The 22,938-nt window shown below is 38.0% G+C and overlaps 2 protein-coding genes across 2 annotated transcripts in view; both read right to left on the reverse strand.

Annotated features, from left to right (window-relative positions):
- Positions 1-380: 380 nt before the first annotated feature.
- Positions 381-22,938, reverse strand: part of LOC134006303 (lamin-A-like) — a 154,426-nt gene continuing 131,868 nt past the window's right edge. The window contains exons 11-14 of the mRNA XM_062445388.1: positions 7,077-7,175; positions 1,230-1,334; positions 849-956; positions 381-626 (exon numbers count right to left, since the gene is read on the reverse strand). Coding sequence (XP_062301372.1) covers positions 486-626; positions 849-956; positions 1,230-1,334; positions 7,077-7,175 — 453 coding nt within the window. The 3' untranslated portion in view covers positions 381-485. The remainder of the gene's footprint in view (positions 627-848; positions 957-1,229; positions 1,335-7,076; positions 7,176-22,938) is intronic.
- LOC134006221 (butyrophilin subfamily 2 member A1-like) lies at positions 8,255-11,495 on the reverse strand. The gene is made up of 3 exons (XM_062445310.1): positions 11,413-11,495; positions 10,569-10,910; positions 8,255-8,601 (listed from the first exon to the last, which is right to left on the reverse strand). The coding sequence occupies exons 1-3, from the start codon at positions 11,483-11,485 to the stop codon at positions 8,255-8,257; spliced, it is 762 nt and encodes a 253-aa protein (XP_062301294.1). The 5' UTR covers positions 11,486-11,495.

Below are 22,938 nucleotides of genomic sequence, written 5' to 3' on the forward strand. Positions count from 1 at the left end.
TCAGATCTCAGGATGAAATTTTGCCTCATTAATGAAGAGTTATTGCTAAGTAAGATATTGTAAATAAATAAATTGGTTAAAATAAAACAAAAAATAATTATAATGCAAACCAGAATATCACACTGCACTATGGAAGATATTTTGATAAAATGTGTTTCTAATAGTTTATTCTATCACGAGAAAAAAAAACTTGGATTTTTTATATTTGAAGTTCTCATTCTAGATCAAAAAAGTGTGATCTTGTCTTCACTGGTCACCAAATGTGTTTTTCCCATAAGATTCAAATCTTTTTTGGGTTTTCCTGATCTATAGTTTTGGTGTTTTCAAGTTATTATTCACATTCAGCATTTAGCATCATACATTCCTCACAGTCATCTCATGGTTGGTGATAAAGATTGGGAAATAGGGAGAATATTGTAGTTAAAAAGGAGCAAAAAAGTGACTTTAAGATAAACTAAAACACTGTGTGTCAGCTGGGCTGATTATTATACTTCAGTGGTTTTCACGATCTCTTCATCACAGTTGATGAGCTCAATGAGGAGTTTGTCTCCTTTGGCCCAACGCCTCAGTTCCTTCCATCTCAGGTCAGAGGGAGGAGAATCGGCACCCCAACCATTGGCCCATATCTGTAAAATCCAAAGGTCACAGATAATAATAAGAACAAAAACAATAATGATAATAATAATTATAAATTCAGTAAAAAAATGTTTTGAATGTAAAGTTGCAGAACTGCACAATTAAGAAAGAAAGAAAGAAAGAAAGAAAGAAAGAAAGAAAGAAAGAAAGAAAGAAAGAAAGAAAGAAAGAAAGAAAGAAAGAAAGAAAGAAAGAAAGAAAGAAAGACTTACATTGACACTCTTCTCAGCTCTGAGTGTAATTGACTCCTTAAATGTGAACGTGATGGGGTTTTGGTCGTTGACCGTCACTCGTAACTTCCAGCCTTCCAGTTTCAGGTCCTTCAGGAGAGAAATTGGACACAAGAAGGAGGATGAAGGAAAAACAAACAAGTTAATGTTACAGTGTTAAATCCATGAGTGTGTGACATTTAAACTGTTCACATGAAAACAAGAGAAAGTAGATTCTGAGGTAAATACTGTAGAGGGTCGTTAGCTTGGCTTTAATGGTCCATTTAAAATAATCCTGGATACACTTCATCAATGTAGAGCTACTAAACCTAACAGTACATGTTCTCATGTTTATACACAGTTCATCCTCACAAACACCATCACCTCTTTAGACTTAGTGGTGAGACGGAGATATTTTCCATTTGGGTCGATCTCCACAAAGACCTTGCTGGCCGGGTTGGTGTCTTTATGTTTGCTTGCATCTTGCCTCTGTGGGAGAAAACACACAGTGAGACAGTCTATTCAGCTCTTCTTTGTTACAAAGTGACACACAGGACAACTTGTTGTTGGCAGTTGAGTTCAGTCTGAAAAGAGTTATTTCTTATGTCTCAGATTTTCTCTCATGGTCAGTAACAGTTTAGTTTGTTCTCAGTAATAAATCAGTGTTGGAAATTAAAAAAGAGAGATGACTGCAGTTATTTGATTTAGATTAAATGATGAACCTTCTCCTGCTCCTCCTCTGAGTTCTTCACATCTTTCTCAGTCTTCCTCGCTTTAACTGGATCTGTTGATTTTTGGCTGGCTGGGTTGTTGTTGTCATGTTTGCTTGCCTCAGGCCTCTGTGGGAGACAAAACACACACACACACACACACACACACACACACACACACACACACACACACACACACACACACACACACACACACACACACAGAAAGAGAGAACGATTATTCATTCATAACTTAACTAATTAACTAAGCATTGTGTACTCTTTGAACTGTCTGTTTCTGGGGAATAAATGTGATTTATTTGGTAATCTTTGTAGTTTTGACAACATAAATGTTCAGTAACCAAACAACAGAGTCAACTAGAGAGACTGTTTACACTTGTTTCTCTTAAGGTGTTAAAACTTAGATGTGTCACATTTGCTTACAAAGTTGATGAAAAGATGTGATTGATACATGTTGGTCTTAGTTTTTATCAAGTAGTCACTGCAACAAAGGTTTTAAAACACTGACATCAGCAACTAATATCTATTTTCATTATCACAGATAATAAAGTGCTGTAAGAATGTTAAACAGCATATATTTCATTGTGAATAATATAAGAAGCTCTTCACTGTAGCAGATATAAACTCTCCCACACTGATTCTTCTCACAGGTTTTACTCTGTTCAACTTTCAGATCTCAGGATGAAATTTTGCCTCATTAATGAAGAGTTATTACTAAGTAAGATATAGTTAATACATAAATAAATTGGTTAAAATAAAAATAATTAAAAATTAATGCAAACCAGAATATCACAGAGCACTATGGAAGATAGTTTGATAAAATGTGTTTCTAATTGTTGATTATACCACAAGAAAAAACAACAACTTGTATTTCTTATATTTCAAAAAGTTCTCATTTCAGATCAAAAAAATGTGATCTTGTCTTTACTGGCCATCAAATATGTTTTTCCGCCAGTGGATCAAACTGTAAAGTATTCCTCTAAACTAAACTGAACATAAACATAAAACATTCATCAACAAAATCTAAATGTTTATCTTGTTTGCTCTCACAGGACAGTGAGAGTAACTGTCTCAGGTAGTTTAAGTCATTTTGGTCTCAGTAAAAAAAATCTACATCATATGAAGGAATAAGTTTAAGACACATTTGGTTAATGTAAATGGTAAATGGACTGTACTTATATAGCACCTTTCTAGTCTTTACGACCACTCAAAGCGCTTTACACTACATCTCATTCACCCCATTCATACACTGATGGCTACCACACAGGGTGCCAACTTGCTCATCAGAGGAAGCTAATCATTCATACACATTCATACACCGTTGGCACAGCAACAGGAGCAATTTGGGGTTAAGTATCTGGCCCAAGGACACATCGACTGGAGGAATCGAATCTCCAATCTTCCAATTGGAGGACGACCGCTCTACCTCCTAAGCCACAGCCGCCCCCAAGAATTAAGAAGCCTGATGCACATGTTCATATACTGAGGTACTGATACAGTGTTCATACAATCCAAACATTATTACCTGACTGGATGTGTTGCTGTTATCGTTTTTTTTTTGGGTGCTGGTGGATTGTGGGTTTGAGCTCTCCCTGGGCGGATTGTTGTCTCCCTACACACATACACACACACACACACACACACACACACACACACACACACACACACACACACACACACACAATAACTCATGGTCAGTAACAGTTTAGTTTGTTCTCAGTAATAAATCAGTGTTGGAAGAAGAAGTTAAAAAAGAGAGATGACTGCAGTTAGATGAATCCAACAATCAAAATTATGTTGGTATTTTCAAGTAATTATTCACATTCAGCATTTAGCATTATAAATTCCTCACAGTCATCTCATGGTTGGTGATAAAAGTTGGTAAACATGGAGAATATTGTAGTTTAAAAGGAGCAAAAAAGTGACTGTAAGATAAACTAAAACACTGTGTGGCAGCTGGGCTGATTATTATACTTCAGTGGTTTTCATGATCTCTTCATCACAGTTGATGAGCTCAACGAGGAGTTTGTCTTCTTTGGACCAACGATGCAGCTCCTTCCATACCAGGTCAGAGGGAGAAGGTTGAGTAACAAAACCTGGGACCCATATCTGTAAAATCCAAAGGTCACAGATAATAATAAGAACAAAAACAAAAACAAAAACAATAATAATAATAATAATAATAATACATTCAGTTAAAAATGTTTTGCATGTAAAGTTACAGAACTGCACAATTAAAGAAAGAAAGAAAGAAAGAAAGAAAGAAAGAAAGAAAGAAAGAAAGAAAGAAAGAAAGAAAGAAAGAAAGAAAGAAAGAAAGAAAGAAAGAAAGAAAGAAAGAAAGAAAGACTTACATTGACACTCTTCTCAGCTCTGAGTGTAATTGACTCCTTAAATGTGAACGTGATGGGGTTTTGGTCGTTGACCGTCACTCGTAACTTCCAGCCTTCCAGTTTCAGGTCCTTCAGGAGAGAAATTGGACACAAGAAGGAGGATGAAGGAAAAACAAACAAGTTAATGTTACAGTGTTAAATCCATGAGTGTGTGACATTTAAACTGTTCACATGAAAACAAGAGAAAGTAGATTCTGAGGTAAATACTGTAGAGGGTCGTTAGCTTGGCTTTAATGGTCCATTTAAAATAATCCTGGATACACTTCATCAATGTAGAGCTACTAAACCTAACAGTACATGTTCTCATGTTTATACAAAGTTCATCCTCACAAACATCATCACCTCTTTAGACTCGTTGGTGAGACGGAGATATTTTCCACTTGGGTTGACCTCCACAAATACTGGTAGTTCTGTTGAGTTTTTGCCAGCTGGGTTGGTGTCATTATTTTTGCTTGCCCCTTGTGTCTGTGAGAGACAACACACACACACACACACACACACACACACACACACACACACACACACACACACACACACACACACACACACACACACACACACACACACACACACACACACACAATTGAGAAAATGTTTCCTGTAGTAGAAATATTTTCAGTCTCTTCATGAGTGAGAGAATCAAACATGTCCTGATTATAAATGAAGCATTGATACATAAAGTCTTTTCAGTGCTGCTCAGTTTTTTTTCTGTAGGTTTGAGTTGTTGAGTTCAGCTGAGTCAGTTATTCTCTGTATCAGAAACAACAGATTATATTGTTGTATTTCTACCATGATCACTTACCAGAGACCTGGAAGGCTGGGCTGGAGGAGTTTGATCTCTTTTTAACTGAAATGAAGGAGAGAAATAAAGAGAAAAATGTTTTTAAATGACAAAAATCTAAATAATTAAAAATGAAATTTTACATCAATTTTCACATCCACATACAGTAGATCAGGGTTGTGGAGGTTAGACAGTCTGCAGGGTTTTAACACAGGACTACAACACTATGGATGTGCTCCAGGAGAAACTGCCTGAAAAGTGTGGTATTATCTGTATTTAAATGACATCATGGTCATGATCAGCACAGTCTCGAGCTCTACTGTTTGGGGCAGTAAAGACTCGGTCACTAGATTGTCTGAAGATCTTTTATCATCAAGCTTTTTTCTGAATTGATAATAACTGTTGCTTCATTTAATTTATTGTATCTTGTCAGCATCTTTGTTTCAGACCTTATTTACGTGCATCATCTTTTCAGACAACACGTCATACTAATTACTAATTAATTTCTCGTAGACTACAAATCTGAATAGAAACAGAACATTAGAGAGATGAACCTCCTTGTTGTTGGTCTCCTCCGTCTGTCTCTGCAGGTCAGTTTCCTTCCTCTGATTTTCATCTTGGGGCTGCTGAAGTTCAGCTGGTTTTCCATCAATCTGAGAGGAGAGAGACAATCTCATATTAACATTTATGAGTTAAACAGAAACATATGACACAAAAAAAGTGATTTATGCAGCATTTGAATTTAGATAAAGTTCATTTTCTTTTTAAATAAAGTCTTTAACAATGTTTTATAATTTCTACGTACTCTTGTCAGCCAATCAGAGTCTTCTTCATACTCTGGTTATAAATACATAATGTTGCTGGTTGTTTCATTGTTTGTATTTCAACACATATTAAGCAGAGGAAGCTGCAGCACTCACATATCAAACTCTGGTTTCTGCTGACTCAGCAGTTTGTCATTCAGGTGAACACGATCAACATCACAGCAGTGATCAATTAAACTACCATCATGTATCACACTGACACACTGTGACTGCTTATGTGTGTGTATCACTAATATCTGTAATTCATTAACGTCAGCCATCTTCATTCAGACACTTCATTATGATCACATTCACCTGTTTCTGCTTTGAGTCCAGCTGATTCTTAAGTTCCTTCATTTTTTCCTCTTCTTTCTGTTTCTCCTTCAGGAAATCAGCTCGTTTTTTGTCCCACTGTGAATGAAGAGAGACATGGAGAAAGACTAGATGAGAGACATGCTGCTGTTTTTTAAGACATGGTTTAATTATACAACACAATCACAGCTAAGATAGAAACTCAAGGCTACTTAAAGGTCTGATTCATTCAGCATTTGAATTGAAGTACAAGTACATGTTTGGGTTTTGGTCTCAGTCTTGACTTGGACTCCACTAAGTATAATCTGGACCACACAGAGAATATAAACACATGTTCTATATGTGTGAGAACACAGAAGACTGCTGCTGCTGGATGTTAGATGAGTTTAAATGTTTGTTGTTTTGTAATTATTTAACATTTGGAGGATTTAAAAATGAATAAATTATACAGCAAAACGCAAAAAACAGAAAGCAAATCTTTGATAGGGGGAAACATGACAATGACAGACTAAAAATCTGATGAAAGTGAAGTTACACTTTAAGAAACAGCTGATTAAAGAAAAGGTATTGAAGGACAAATATGAACCTCCTGGTTCGTCCTCTCCAACTCCTTCTTCAGAGTCTTATCATCCTGCAGTGTTTGCTTGGAAATTATCTGCCACTTAAACTGAGACAAATTAATTGGACACTAAATAAGAGACATTTTTATTATTGGAACATGTGATTGAACAGATTACAACATGAATATAAAACATATATTATGGTCAGATTTCTGTGGATTTTGGATTTTAATGCAATTGAGAAAGTTTTTCTGTAGTAGAAACATTTTCAGTCCCTTCATGAGTGAGAGAATCAAACATTCATGATTATAAATGAAGCATTGAGACATAAAGTTTGTTCAGTGCTGCACAGTTTTGTCTCTTTAGGTTTGAGTTATTGAGTTCAGCTGAGTCAGTTATTTTCTGTATCAGAAACCACAGAGTATACTGCAGGTAGACTATAGACTGATTGTCTGAATATCTTTTTTCATAAAGCTTTTTCTTAATTGATAATAACTGTTGTATCATTTCATTTATTGTATATTGTCAGCATCTTTGTTTCAGATCTTATTTACGTGCATCATCTTTTCAGACAACACGTTATATTCGTCATAATAATTATTTTCTTGTATACTAGAAATCTAAATAGAACAGAACATTAGAGAGATGAACCTCCTTGTTGTTGGTCTCCTCCGTCTGTCTCTGCAGGTCAGTTTCCTTCCTCTGATTTTCATCACGGAGCTGCTGAAGTTGAGCTTTTATTTCTTTAATCTGGGAGGAGAGAGACAAGATGAGACATGTTATATTTTAATACATATTTTAGTGAACATACAACAACAGAGAAACAATGAAGCCTGTGTAATGATTTTATTTGTGTGTCTGGTTTAAGCTGCTGGCATCAGATAAACATCTGTGAAGGTGTTGCAGTAACTGCTGGGACTCTCTTTTAATGACACAGCTGTAACATCCAGTACAAAGCAGCAGGTCTTAGGTGAGCAGCAGACCTTCTGTTTTGGTTCATATACTGTAGGTAAAAAAGGAAGTCTCTTTGTTCTTGGTCTCCAGTTTCTCCTTCAGGGTCTGCAGGTCTCTCTCCCTAATTTAATCACACTTACACACTTACACACTCTCCCTAATTTAATCACACTTACACACTTACAGCAATAATATAGATAGAAAGCTGAAATGATTAACAATGATCTGCCTGAATAATTCATGTTGTTTGTTTTTCTGATTAATTTCCCCCCTCAGCATTTAATATGTCTAGGCTCTCTGCTTCATGCTGTGACCCTGCTCTTTTGAGACCTCAAGTCAGGTTTTTTCATGTAAATATTTAAGTTCCTCTTGGTTTCTTTTTCCTCCACTGCAAATGACTTTTTACTTTACTTTTTAACTCACGTGTTTGTTCTTCTTGTGTTTTTGTCCTTTGTTCTTTACTGACACCGCTGGACTTACTGTTTTTGTCTTTCCATCTGTTCCTGCTGCATTGAGAGGCTGCATTTCAGGATCATCACTTTTAGAAAGTGTCTTATTTCCTCGGTCCTTGGTCTCTGTGTAAAAATAAAGGCTGTGACATTAAACTTTTGTTCATTTCAGGAAGTTTGATATCTGTGTAACATTAGACACAATAAGTCTGACAATTAGACTGTACGTTTTCCATAAACAATGCACTGCAATTCATTTGTGACTTACTGTTTTGTCTCACACACAAAAAAACACCAATAATCATGATGCAAATGACAAAACCAGCAGCTACACCAATTATGACAGGCAAAGTACTGGACTGGATGTTAAAAAGATCATCTGAAAATGATACAACAGAAAAACATGTAATTATTCAACACTGGACCTCAGTTATATGAAAGTAAATCCAGAATCTGAGACAAAAAAAGGTCTATTTTACCCGGAACAATAATGTTTGTCTCTCTGGTCTGGTTGATGTTGCTCTGTTGGACTCTGCAGGTGAAGTTGTTACTGTTTCTCTTCTCCACAGTCACTCTGCTGCTGACAGTATAGAGGTAATCAGGACCTCTGATTGTCTCTGTAGGTCCAGCAGAGAGGAGGTTTCCCTCTCCGTCCAACCAGAGCACCTCAGGCTGTAGATACCAGCCTTTAGACTCACACTGTAACATCACTCCTCCTCTCTCTCTGTCAGTACCTGCTATACTGACCACAGGTGATGAGACAGTACCTGATGCTATAAGGAAAAGAAAGAGCATCTTTAAAACAGTGGAAATGAATGCAAGGTTCAATCAGTTAAATCAAAAGATGAACTGCCTTTGAAGGAAAGTCTGCTGTATGTTATCTATTTTCATTAATTGATCATTTGCTGTACATGAGTCTGTAAGAGCTATCGTAGGTAGACAAGTAAATTAATTTTGAAGGTCACATCTTTTTTATTTGTCTTTCCAAAAGCAAAAAACACAACAGAAGGGTCAACAAATTGTAACATCTGTCCAGAGATTAAAGGCCTGATTTACTAAAGGTTTAAGGGTGTAAAAACGAGTGCAAACTTGACATCACCCGCAAAAAAATGTGCAAGCTGATTTAATAATGTGGCGCACTGAGGCTTGCGTCTTTCAACTGTGCAAGATATTATGCACTGTTCATTTAGTATGTTTGCCTTAATTAATATATAATATGGGGCATTTTAACCCCAGTGTGCAAAATTCAGGGAGGAGAAAATGCAAATATGTTAACTTATCACGCAGATCTTAACTGCACCTATAAATAATACCTTTGAAGGGCAGGTATTAATCTGCTGCACGCTGTGAACATATGACAGGTGTTACTATGGAAGGAGAAGACGGAGGCACAATGACAGAATACACAGAGAACAGGTTTTATCCACCTCTGTTAATATTTTTGGAGTGGAATATTTTATTTATTGACAACACTGACTTTGTCACAAATACTCTCCCATATAGCGTTTTTTTTCCCAATAATATGTTTTTGCTGTAACTCAATATGTTTTTTAACTTCTTCCACTAGAACCTCTAGTTCCATGGGATCAGATTTCATTTTGCGCTTGCAGCTCTCTGCTAATTAAAACTCTGCATTAAAGCAGCAGTCTGTAACTATTTTTGTGTTATATTTGCTAAAATTGTCATTACGATCTGACAGTAGAATAAGACACCGATAAGCTGTGACAAAATCCACTGTCTCTGTGTCCACCCAGTGGTTGTAAAATGATTTGCAATCAGAGCCTGGAAGAGGGTCAATGATGCTGTGCACACACTGCTGGCAGCCCCCCTCCAGCATGCAGCATCTGCTTTGCTCTCACTCGATCAAACAGGTTTCCTGTCTAACTTTTGGGACGAGCCTTCACGTGCATGCAGCGGCACAGCAGGTTCCTCTGTTGGAGGGGCTTAGAAGGACTGCAGTGCAGAAGAAAGGAAGAAGGAGGGACCTGCAGGCTGAACTCGTTCAAATTTTCTGGCAAAGTCCACTTTTTTCTCATAACTACATACTGCAGCTTTAAGACACAAAACCCTAATTTAAATACTGCTGTCTGCACCTGTTGTCATTTGTGCTGTTATTCTGAGTCGATCACCCTCAAAACGCACGCTAACCAAATATGCAGTCTGTTGCACTGCACACGTAATTTAGTCATCTTGATTTGGGATCTTAGTAAATAAGGCTTTGAGACTGAAAAGTAGCCATTTGGTTTACTCTGGTGTACACATCCTTATTTGTGTGCACTGTCATGATTAACATAAACTAATAAATGACAACTACAAGTCTCATGTTTCCAATCATAAGTTGGCGTTGGTTTTTGTGGCAATAACAATGCCAATATTTCAAGTGATCATTTTTGCCTAACCTGTTGCTCTGACTATGTAAGATGGCTACAAATGGGTCTGTATGGGATTTATTTGAAAGTTTTTGCTTCGCTATACGAATGTGTGTGCATTAGACACCAGGGGAATGTGACGAACTGGCAGTATTTGATGACACAATTTTGAGCCTATGTCATTCACTTATATAGCCTTAGTCACATAATGAAGCATTTATTATGAGAGCTTTGTCAATTTAACACCATTCAAAATCTCTGGACACTGCCATATTAAGTGACACTATCTAATTATCCTTATATGGTGTATTCAATGTATATGGTGCAAACACTAGCAGATACTATGTGCTGACTATGCTGTATCTACTTACCGACAACAAGCTCAACGAAGGACTCTTTATTCATGTCTGGAATGAAGCATCTGTATTTTCCTTTATCGGAAGTTTTCACTTTGGAGAGTTTCAATGAAATGTTTCCCTGCTTCAGTTCATCAATGGACAGTGATGTTCTTCCTTTGTAATTTGGATTTTTTCTATCTACAAGGTCCTGATTAGCACGCCACACAAAGACAAATCTGGGATCCAGATCAGGTCTTGTCCACTCCAACGTCATGGCAGAAACACCCACAGCAGGTTGAAGATGACATGGCAAAATTATGTCATTTCCAACTGTTGCCACTATTGGCTGAGATGGACCAATTAGCTGAGACTGACCTGGAAAGAAATACTCGTTATTAGTTCCTGCAGTATGAACCAGCTAGAAGTGATTCTGAATAAATAACTGAACTCATTGGAAAAATTTAAATGTGGCAGCAGAAGTGCTATTTTAAATAATATTTTCTTTAGCAGATCTAATGAGCTGAGAGAAGCTATAGTACTTTGTAAGATGAAATCTCCAAATCTTCTCAGTACTTCTCAGTTCTGAAAATCAATGTAAAACGTGAAAATATAAACAGTGTGAGTGACACTACAGTTTGTAGTCTGGTAGTGTGTTAATGTACTAAAATGGTGATGAAACACACAAAAATAAACATTTCCCATGAACAGAAAATGTCATGTGACTGCATTCAGGATTAATTCTTTGTTGGTTCATCACCGCGATCATATTCCATGGTTATTATAAAAGTGTTCACTATAGAAAATGAAAATAGTAAATTTTGATTAGATTTTTTAATAAAACCTTAATTGTGATTTTATATAATTGTGTGTGAGTTACCTCTACAGGAGTGTGTTAGGAGAAGATGGAAAATCAGAACACCTATGGTTTTGGGTGGAGACAGTCCATCCATCAGGTGAAGCATCCTGTAGTTTTGAAAATGGACAAGTGACTTATATGATTCGGCTAACACTAAGACATGTCTCATTCATATGAATTAAACATGTACATGTGGACTTATTTGACTTTTACAAATGATAACAATTAAAAGAAAATCCTAGATGTTTCAGTGGCAGTAAAGGTAAACAAAGGTGTGTCCCAAAGAACACCGATAAAATGGCAGTATCCTTTATTTTTCATGCCCATGTAATGGAGTTATACTTTCACTTTTGCCAACACAGACAGTCCTACAGAGAGTTCCTTAGCAATCACAATGTAGTTAGCCTATATGCTAACCTTTAAATAGACAAAATACTGTTCATTTATGAAAAAAGTTTTAATAGATTTTGCCAGATTTGTTAAATATTTGATTTCATTAGGAACTTCTCTAAGTAAATGTCTGTAATAATTAATGTAGTAGGATAAGAAAATATCCAACTGTGTGATAGCAATTAAGCAGTCTTCCACTAAAAGTAACATTGCAGTCTCAAGAATGCTTATACTACAATATACTGCCATACTGGAAAAGCATCACATGTGGTCATAACTTTCCCACTGGCACAAAGTCTTTCAAATTGACTTAAAAACCTGGTATAACCTATACCTGTGTAAATGCAGACCCACTTTTAATATAGAAAATGATATTGTGTTTCAAAAACTGTTACTTAAACGAAGCATATATAATTTGCAAAATTAAAGTCAGAAAGCGACGTACCTGTTGCGCGATGTGTCGGCCATTTTATTAGACTGCAATAAAAGTATGTAAATCATTGATAAGTTATCTTAACTCTTTCTGGTTTATCAGCTGCTATTGCAAGCTCTATTGTATTAGATTTAATGTGTAACCAACAAAGTCAACATTAAACTGAGAAAGCATTTGGCAGCTTTTAGCTAGCATAAGGATTAGAAACAGTTTTCAAACTTTTATTACAATAAAAGGTTCAAAGAAAGTTACATTTCAGATTTATATGTACTTATTTATTTATCACAATCACAGTTTTACTATGTGGTTGTGAGCAACTGAACTTTGAGCTAGTGGCCAGGTAACTTATCACTAAAGTTAACAGCTGCAATCAAGGCCATCAGGAACAACAGAAATGTTTCTTAGTATTAGTCAGCTTTTCCTTCCACAGAACTGCAGTTTTCTTTGTTCATTGCCCATCTTTCTTGTGAAAGTGAAAGTTGTGAAACATAAATAAAGTACATTTTTTCTAGTGTTATACTAAATGTTTAGGTATTTGTACTTTTGTACTGATTTTATACTTGATCTTATACTTTAGACAATGCCTCTCAGAGTCTAATTGTAGCTCCAGATCTTTTTTTTTGGCATGCATATAGAGACAGGTAAGAACAGCAATGTGCATGTTAATGCCAACACAGCCTTACACCGCATCCTGACATACAGCCAGTGAGCGAGCGAACCAGCGGCGAGATCTCTCACGAAACTGTCCTGATATGCAGCGTGACGATTTTATCGCGAGTATATCGTCCATGCTTGCTGTTCTCTGTTCTCTCGGTTCTCTCTCTGCTAGCTAGCTTGTCAACAGGAAGCAGTAAGAAGTGTTTAGGGACGGGACACGGCCGCAAAATTTCGTCCAGATAGAGACAGAGCGAGCGATCTTTTGAGGAGTGGGCATCATCAATCATATTATATGATGATGCATATTATATGCATATTATATGCATATTATATTCAATTATATGCAGTTCTTGTTCATGTTTCAGTAGTTTTGTATGAAGCAAATGTCTTAATTCATTATCTGTCTTCTTTGTCTCAGATGCAGCTCTCTGTATCAACCCAAACAGACTACAATTCTTTGAATATCAGTCTGTAACTTTTCATTGTGGGGAGTTTGATGGTTCAACGGAATGGAAAATTGTATATGAGGTCAAAGGGGAAATACCCAATTGTGAAACTAATATGGTGGAATCAATGAGCTTAAACTTCAGGATTAAAAATGTTTATCAAGCAGACAGTTACTGGTGTGAAGCTGCAGGTGGAAGGAGAAGCAACAGCATCAACATCACTGTCACTGGTATGTTCGCAATACGACAAGATATTTCTCATAAATGTATGTTCAACAATATATTAATATCAAACATTTGTTGCTCAGCTGGTTCTGTGATTCTGGAGAGTCCTGCTCTTCCTGTGATGGAGAGAAATCCTGTGATTCTGCACTGTAGAAACAAAACTACTGCTGCTAACCTCCCACCTGATTTCTATAAAGATGGACTCTTCAACAGGAGCAGCTCTACAGGAGAGATGATTATCTACAGTGTTTCCAAATCTGATGAAGGACTCTACAAGTGTAACATCTCAGGAGCTGGAAAATCAACAGAGAGCTGGCTGGCTGTCAGAGGGGAGACACTGAAGGACTTCAACTCAAATTTAGATTATAATTTTCCTGAAGTATTGTGTGACGCCTAGAAAATGTATGTCAGCCTTAATGAAAGTGTTTGAGTTTGTTTGATTTTGTTGAGTGGCTTCATCTTCATTAAGTTTTATAGCAACAAATTATTACTACTTGTTAGTTGACACCAAGTTTTGGAACTTTGACCGTCTTCAACAAATTATGTTGATTTCCATCCGTATCTAAATGTGCACCGAAAAAGGTTTTCTGCTGTAGTGACTGCGGAAAAGACTGTTGAGCTCATTCCAGACACAGATTTCCAAACAGCCACAGAGGTAAAAGATTCCTTTGATTCATTTTTCGGCAATCACATTTTCATAAAAGACGTCTCTGAAATTCCTGAGTTAAGTCAGGTACCTTCATGTTTATGGCCAAAACACAAATATGATGTAGGACTGAGTAAAGGTGCCGAACCAGTTGTGATCACACCAAAATCCTCATACAGACCATGCAAAAATCAATATCCTTTGAAAAAAGACGCATTCGAGGGCATCAAACCAGTGTTTGAATCCCTCCTTGAAGCAGGAGTAATCGTTCCATGTGAAAAATCTCCTGTGCGAACACCAATCTTTCCTGTAAAGAATATCAGATGCTGAGCAACCCAATGAGTGGAGATTTGTACAGGATCTGCAAGCAGTAAATGCAGCAGTCCACACGCGCGCACCAAATGTACCAAATCCACACACAATTCTCTCTCAAGTTCCATCTGACAGTAAATGGTTCTCTGTTGTTAAACTTCGCAAATGCATTTTTCAGTATCCCAGTGGATACAGATAGCCAATGTTGGTTTGCTTTTCTATTCAAATCTAAAATGTACACTATTTCGCGGCTCTGTCAAGGTTACACTGAATCTCCAACCATTTTTAATGCAGCATTAAAAGACAACCTAGATTCACTCAACCTACTAGCTGGTAGTGCTCTTTTGCAATATGTTGATGACATCATGATTTGCTCACCCACACAGGAAGCCTGTGTACAAGACACACTCGCTCTCCTGAACCATCTGGCTGATAACGGCCACAAGGCCAGTTTGTCAAAACTTCAGTTTGTTTCAAGACAAGTCACTTTTCTGGGTCATGTGGGTCAGCAGAGGGCAAAACCCTCTCACCCAAACGAATTGAAGCAATCCAAAACATTCCACAGCCTGAAATAAAGAAACAGGTTATGAGTTTTTTAGGAATGACGTCATATTGCAGACACTGGATCCCAAACTATGCAGAAATTGAGGCCCCTTTGAGCCCTCTCGCCCATGAGAGAGGTCTCACAGCAAAAGATAAAGTCATTTGGACACCCGAGGCCGTAAAAGCCTTTGTGGATTTGAAATTGGCATTACAATCTCCTCCAACATTGGGCCTTCCAGATTGCACCAAACCATTCACACAGACTGTTGACGAATGGGGTGGGTACATGACTTTGATACTGACACATGACCATGGGGGACGACAGAGACCTGTAACCTATTTCTCATCAAAAGTGCTGTTTCAATGATTTTGCTTGAACAGAAAACTTCCCACCTGTCAACAGCAAGCTGGCTCAGATATAACACAATTCTGCTTGACATGCCTAACATCACTGTTAAAAGATGCAATGTTCTTAACCCTGAAACTCTTCTCCCTACACCAGACGATGGACAAACACATGTCTGCGTAGCAGTCATAACTGAACCTTGCTCCCCCAGACCTGATCTGCAGGACACACCTTTGCAGAACGCTGACCTGGAACTGTTTGTGGATGGTTCAGCCTCGAGAAACTCAACAACCGGTAAAAACCAAACGGGCTTTGCTATTACAACACTACATGACACAATTGTTGCACAGCCACTCCCCTCTAATTATTCTGCACAAGCAGCAGAATTAGTTGCACTGATAGAAGCTTGCAAGATTGTAGCTAACAGAATAGCCAACATATATACTGACAGTCGATATGCATGGGGAGTGGTACATGATATTGGCCATCTCTGGGCCAATAGGGATTTTTTAACGTCCACAGGCAAACCTATAGCCCAACACGCCATGGTTGCTGCACTTCTCGATGCTCTCCTCCTTCCAAAACAGGTCGCTATCTGTAAATCAGTGTTGTTTTCGTCAACGATGACGATGACGAAATCATTTCGTTGACGCCACTTTTTTTCATGACGATAAAGAGACGGTGACGAGATAAACATAGCTCTCTGATGACGAAAACATGACGAGACGTGTGTGAGTTTTCGAGACGAGAATGGACGAAAATGTTAGTGGGTGATCTGTCAGACGTTTAAAATGCATGACATTTCTCCTTATTGTGTGTGTCAATTAAAACCTAAAAAGTATCTGCTGCTGCCTACAGTCTATCCTTGTTTGGTCACGCCCACCACCTGGCGTGCAGCGCACAACGTGCTCAACACGTCACACTGTTGTTACTCATCAGACAATGGACCATGATGGTGGCGGCAGTTTCAACACAGGGGCTCGGTGGTCGCAAACGTAGAGACGACATATGGGTGTATTTTAAATATAACCCAGCAGATAATAAAACAGAGTGTATTGTGAAGGAAGACGGTGACAAATGTGGCCACAAAGTAGGCGGAAAAAATACGACAAACCTTAAGCGGCACCTTAAGGCTCGCCACAAGGATATTTTTTATATATTTTGAATACACAATCCTTAGATCAGAAATTTGCCGTTGGGTGGAAACCTTATATGTCTAAAACCATTCCTTTATTATTGTTATTATTTGTGAAAATAGCAGATCTGCAAGCTTACAATGTGTTGAACTTATAGATCTGCTGCTATTTCACAACTTATGTGTGACACTGCCCAACAGAAATCTCCAATACTTATTGACCTAAATTAATTTGTTAAAAGACCATACTTATTTTTTCTTCTTTTTTTTGACTAAAACTAGACTCAAACCCTTTTGAGTTTTCGTCGACTAAAACAGGACTAAAACTATCACATATAGAAGTGACTAAAATGTGACTAAAACTAATAAGCATTTTAGTCCAAAAGACTAAGACTAAATCTAAGATGCTTGTCAAAAACAACACTGCTGTAAATGCCAAGCACACAAAAATAATGATGATTTTGTTTCACAGGGGAATGCCAGAGCTGATGCTGCAGCCAAGGCAGTGGCACAGCTAGATAACACTAACAACAACATACAATGTCTTGCCGTTGTTAACTCACCACTGACATCCACAGCTGATTTGTTGGACCTACAGGCCAGAGCCAGCCCTGAAGAGAGGCTGGCTTGGAAAAAGCAGGCTGCTCTTTTTCTAACAAAGTGTGGTACGGGCCAAATGGTAGACCATGTTTACCCAAATACTTATTTCCTCATTATGCTAAGTTGTCACATGGGAGGGATCATGTGTCAAAAGGGGGTATGATGAGTGAAATACACAGGTATTGGTTCACAAAGGGGTTCTCTAACTTCTCCCAAAAATGTTATCAAAGTTGTGTGATCTGTGCTACTAACAATGCAGACAGAGGGAAAGAAATACTGTTTGGTTTTAGTTGACATGTTTTCCAAATAGGTAGAGGTTTTTCCCACTTCTAAACAGGATTCAGCAGCAGTAGCAAAAGCTTTAATCAGAGAAATAATTCCTAGTTGGGGAATTCCAGGTAAAATGTCATCGACAACTCGACAATGATACACCTTTCATGAGCACGGCCCTGAAGAGCGTGGGTGAGTATTTTGGCATTTAAATAAGGCAACATTGTGCTTATCACCCAGCCAGAGGGGGGCTGTTGAAAGAAGGAATGGTACATTGAAAGGGAAGTTGACTAAATGTTGTGAGGAAACTGGTTTAGCTTGGACAAAAGCACTACCGATTGTCTTGATGCACATGAGAGCTAGGGTCAGGAGCAGAAATGGCCTCAGCCCATTTGAAATCCTCTTCGCACGGCCAATGAATACAGGGATTGGATCGGTTAAGAGGCAACTCCCCCACACCAGCCAGTGTGAAGATGAAATGTTACGTTATTGTGCAAACCTGTCCTCTGTGCTTTTTGATATCCACACACAGGCTAAGGATGCCCTACCAAAAGCCACAGAGCGAAAACTACACAACCTAGAATCAGCAGATTGGGTCGTAGTGAGGGATCTGAGGAGAAAGAGCTGGAAAGCATGCAGGTGGAACGGACCTTTCCAAATCCTCCTCACCACGGAAACAGCAGTGAAAGTCGCAGAACGGGCCACCTGGATACACGTCAGCCACTGCAAACGTGTTCCTGAGCCCACGGACGAGACACCATAAAGTGTGCAGAGCATCAGTAAGTGAACCAACACTTTTCCCCGCCTTGAACTGTGAGTGAAGGAGGGGTGTGGTTAAAAGTAGGACCACATGTTTCTCGAACTCAAGAAGAGCAGTACACTGGTTATGGGGGTAAGATGAGGCACCACGGCTGATGCAATGACGCCAACGAATATACAGTGACGCTGGAGGTGTGACAGATGTAGAGGAATTTGCAGCATATTCCTGCTCACTGCCACCATCGTCCTGCTACTGCTCCTGCAACAAGGTCACATCTCAACCTAATCAACAACAGGTGTGCGAAAATTCAAACAGCAGCTGCAGAGCATCCAACTGCAGAAAAAAGAGAGAATTGCTGCCTGAGTTTATTCGCCCCGAAGCCTGAGGAAAATTCTTGGTACACTGTAGTACTATTGACAACCAGAAGGATTACAAACGACAGCTGCTATGTCTGCACACAACTTCCTCACGGAGTGGGGGCCACAATACCTGTGACGCCACTACCATTGAACGTTTCCGAAACCCTAGGCGTCATGGTAGCCTTCACCCTGGGAGTTTCCCTGAAGGACAGAACTGTGAAAGACATGGCTAAGAGCATCAACATGTGCAAACATCAGCATCACCAATTACAGGGGTTCAACGACTAGATTCTGGAAAATGACACAGCTGCCTTCACCAATCTGTCATGACAACAAACCCCACCCAACAACAAGGAACTGTCTGTTTCACTAGGAAATGCTTCACTGAACAAGAGCACTTCATGGGGATCTATATTTATATATATATTTTTTGATCATCAGTTTTTATGTTTGTTAGTTTGATTAATGTTAATTTGTGAGTGTAATACGCTCAAATGGAGGAATGTAATGGGAATTCTTATTATTGATCTTCTCTGATACAAATGAGCAACTATGTCATATGATTAGGTGTATGTGTGTGTCATAATCTGCTGATCATGACACCACTTATGTTACATGAAATGCTGATTGAGTGAACACCATTGAACATTGAGTGAACATCATGTATGTTAAAATCTACTGACTAACTATTGTCCTGATTGTACACACATTATGACGTGACTATTGTGCTTACATTGTTCTGATGGTAGAACAAGGTCATCCTTTCACAAGATAATGTATTGTATATAATCTGACAATTTCCTCTGCTCTGGGCTCACTCGTGCCATCTCAACGCTTGAGACAGCAAGGAGTCCGTCTGCAGACGACTGAATAAACTATCAGAAAGACAACGAATGAGTTTGTGCTCCTTAATATAAATTGCCAGAACAAAAGCTAACACACTTAATAATACTGTGAACATTATGAACATTACACCTGCTAAATACCAGCATGTTAACATTGTCAGTGTAAGAATGTTAGCATGATGAGGTTAGCATTTCTCACAGTACCATGTGTTGCAGGCACAACATTTCTTTGGTACGTTTGCTTTGTTCTTTGACTCCACCCACTGATTTAACTCAACCACTGGGTCTATTTCTACCACAAGAGCAGCTCCGCCTCTCAGAAGAAGATGAACTAAAACAAATTGGTCCAAAATAGTCTACACAGGAAGAGACTGTTTCTCACCAACAATACACCTCAGTCTGATGTTCACACAGTCCGCAGCAAGACAACATGGAGGTAGCAGCTCTCTGCATCAGACTGTGTGAGTACTGAGTTTGTCTCCATTTCCTGTTACACTTACTAATTAACAAAATGGCAGAGAATTTGTTTGAAGTTGAAGTTTACAATAAAAATATTCAGTTTCTGGTGCACAAAATGTTTCACAGGTTTCATGTAGAGGAACTGGTTTTAAGCATATAAATGTATTTTTCTGCACCAGTTATAATATTTTTAAACAATCAGCTGCCTTTCAAGAGTAGCTACTATTGGTTTAGTTTAGCTTTCAATTGTTTAGCTGACATTTGTAGATCACAAATATTCATAAAATCAGCCAGCAGTGCACTCATAGATGACAACATGATTATGTATTTCAGTGTCCCAAAAGGGATCATGTGTCATTGTTTTCAACAAGAAAACAGACATGATACAAAGCCAGACCTGCCAACCTTGGAGAAAGTCTTTGAGTACTGCTTTATGCTGGGGGAAAAAATGGGATAATGTACATGTGTGCAGCAACAAATATAGAGGTTAGCCCATTTCTCCTCAACACAGTTGAGCTCAATTTAACATCAATGTAAGATTTTTATATTTTTCTTGTATTGCTCAAATTTCCACTCCTAAGAAATAGCTTTCCTACTTGTATCAGTACAAGTCCAATTTCAACTCAACTGAAGATCTTAAAATACACTATTGTCTAGCTACCTATTTAGATCAGAATTCTATTATCTCTAAATGAGAGTTACTTTTTATTTGCAAGACAAAGACAATATTGTTGTAAGCACAGCTGCAATATTTTCCACTGGGATGTTATCTGTAAGCTAATTATCCTAACTTAAGTTAGTCTTAAGAGACTCTTAAGTCTCATGTATATCACATATTTTTTAACTGGCCATTTGTCATGTTAGACATTTCATGGATGTCACTAAATATCACAGATTTAATTGCAAGCCCAATATGCTGCTGCGCAGAGTGAGTAACGACGTGCCCCGCTCTTACCCCGAACAGAGCCTAATGCACCGTCTCTGATTCATACAGTGCATCAAATTTCAACAACAATCATTCAACAACTTTTCTTTGTGGGGTACATTATGGCGTTCATTTTGTGCCACATTGAGCATGCAGTGGGAGCCTTGCGAGTACACACTATATATAGGGCTAAAATAAAATAAAATAACACCATTGTAAATAAAGGATAATGTAACAATTGTGTTGTCTGTACATGCGTGTGTGTGGCGGTGGTGTTACACTGTTGTGGATGTCATGGATTTCAATCATGACCTTGCGGATTTCAGACACATAACTTGACAGGTATTATTGTTCTGAAAATGTACAACATTCAGTGTTTGTTATCTGATGCTCCTTGATGACTGATATCAATGTCAGTATTGCAAACTGTATAGAACACATGGTGAGGAAGTCTGGAGACATGGAGGCATGGCCATCTCTCCTGGTAACTTTCCAAAAAACTTTTGAGGTGCATGGATTTCCTTTTTTTATCGGGTGGGAGGTGAAGGCAAGGGGGATGAATACGACACTATGATTGGACAAACTCTTTTTATCTTTTACTTTTCAATAGGCTAGAGATGTGTTGGCATACACGTGCTTACAGCAGAATCCAAGAAACTGACCAGGCATCGTCAAGCTTTTAGTGTACTTTTAATGTAACATATCGTACTAGCGTACTTTCATGTCAAAATATGCGCCTGGTACACAAAATGCGTACAGGTTGGCAGGTCTGCAAAACATATTGATGCTATAAATAAAAGTGTCTGTATGATGTTGAGCTCTATTCTATTTTTTCTCATCAGTGGTGACTGTGTTGACCCTGCGGTGTTCATTTGCTCAGAAAGATAGTGAGTACCACTTAGTTCCTCATTGATATCAAAATTACTTATGTTGAACAATACATTTTGCTGAGAATTGTTTGTGGTCAATTATTTAGGAAAAGTAGGAAAATATGTTCTGATTTTGGTGAACTGACCCTTTTCTTTATCCTTTAATATATACAGGTATATTGATTTTGTTGTTTGATCATTAAAGAAGCATGTATTCAATTGTATGCAGTTCATGTTCATGTTTCAGTAGTTTTGTATGAAGCAAATGTCTTAATTAATTATCTGTCTTCTTCTTTGTCTCAGATGCAGCTCTCTGTATCAACCCAAACAGACTACAGTTCTTTGAATATGAGTCTGTAACTTTTCATTGTGGGGAGTTTGATGGTTTAGCGGAATGGAAAATTGTACATAAAGGGAAAATACCCAGTTGTGATACTAATATGGTGGAATCAATAGACTTATATTGCAGGATTAAAAATGTTTATCAAGAGGACAGTGGTGCATACTGGTGTGAAGCTGAAAAGGGGAGGAAAAGCAACAGCATCAACATCACTGTCACTGGTATGTTTACAATACGACAAAATATTGTAATGTATGTAAATGTATGTTCAACAATATATTAATATCAATCATTTGTTGCTCAGCTGGTTCTGTGATTCTGGAGAGTCCTGCTCTTCCTGTGATGGAGGGAAATCCTGTGATTCTGCGCTGTAGAAACAAAACTACTGCTGCCAACCTTCCAGCTGATTTCTATAAAGATGGACTCTTCATCAGGAGCAGCTCTATGGGAGAGATGATCATCTACAGTGTTAACAAGTCTGATGAAGGACTCTACAAGTGTAACATCTCAGGAGCTGGAGGATCACCAGAGAGCTGGCTGGCTGTCAAAGGCACTGAAGGTCTTCAACTCAAATTTAGATTATAATTTTCCTTAAGTATTGTGTGATGCCCTGCACATTTATGTCAGCCTTAATGAAAGTGTTTGAGTTTGTTTGATTTTGTTGAGTTGCTTCATCTTCATTAAGTTTTATAACAACAAATGAATTTATCTTGTAATTTGACACCAAGTTTTGGAACTTTGACCGTGTTCAACAAACGTTATTGTAACAGTATAAAAATAACAGACAATCGCAAAACACATAATATATCCTGTTAAAGGTCTGCAGATATGCCGGGTTGAAGAACCATTACTAACAAAGAAATTGTCATTCAAATATCATAAAGTAGAATATATCATATTTAAGTAGCACTCACTCATGCAAATACTTTTTGTCATGTTTGTAGATCTTCACAAGGAGACTCACTCGTCCTCAGATCACTGCTGTCA

The sequence above is a fragment of the Scomber scombrus genome, chromosome 23 (assembly GCF_963691925.1).
Source record: "Scomber scombrus chromosome 23, fScoSco1.1, whole genome shotgun sequence".
NCBI lineage: Eukaryota > Metazoa > Chordata > Actinopteri > Scombriformes > Scombridae > Scomber > Scomber scombrus.

Bases quoted from the DNA above. Each gene is read 5' to 3' on its own strand.
- LOC134006221 (XM_062445310.1), bottom strand. From the start codon at position 11,485: ATGGATGGACTGTCTCCACCCAAAACCATAGGTGTTCTGATTTTCCAT. The intron at 10,911-11,412 runs GTAACTCACACA...ATTTCTTTCCAG, and splicing joins CCTAACACACTCCTGTAGAG to GTCAGTCTCAGCTAATTGGT. The intron at 8,602-10,568 runs GTAAGTAGATAC...TTTTCCTTATAG, and splicing joins CTTCGTTGAGCTTGTTGTCG to CATCAGGTACTGTCTCATCA.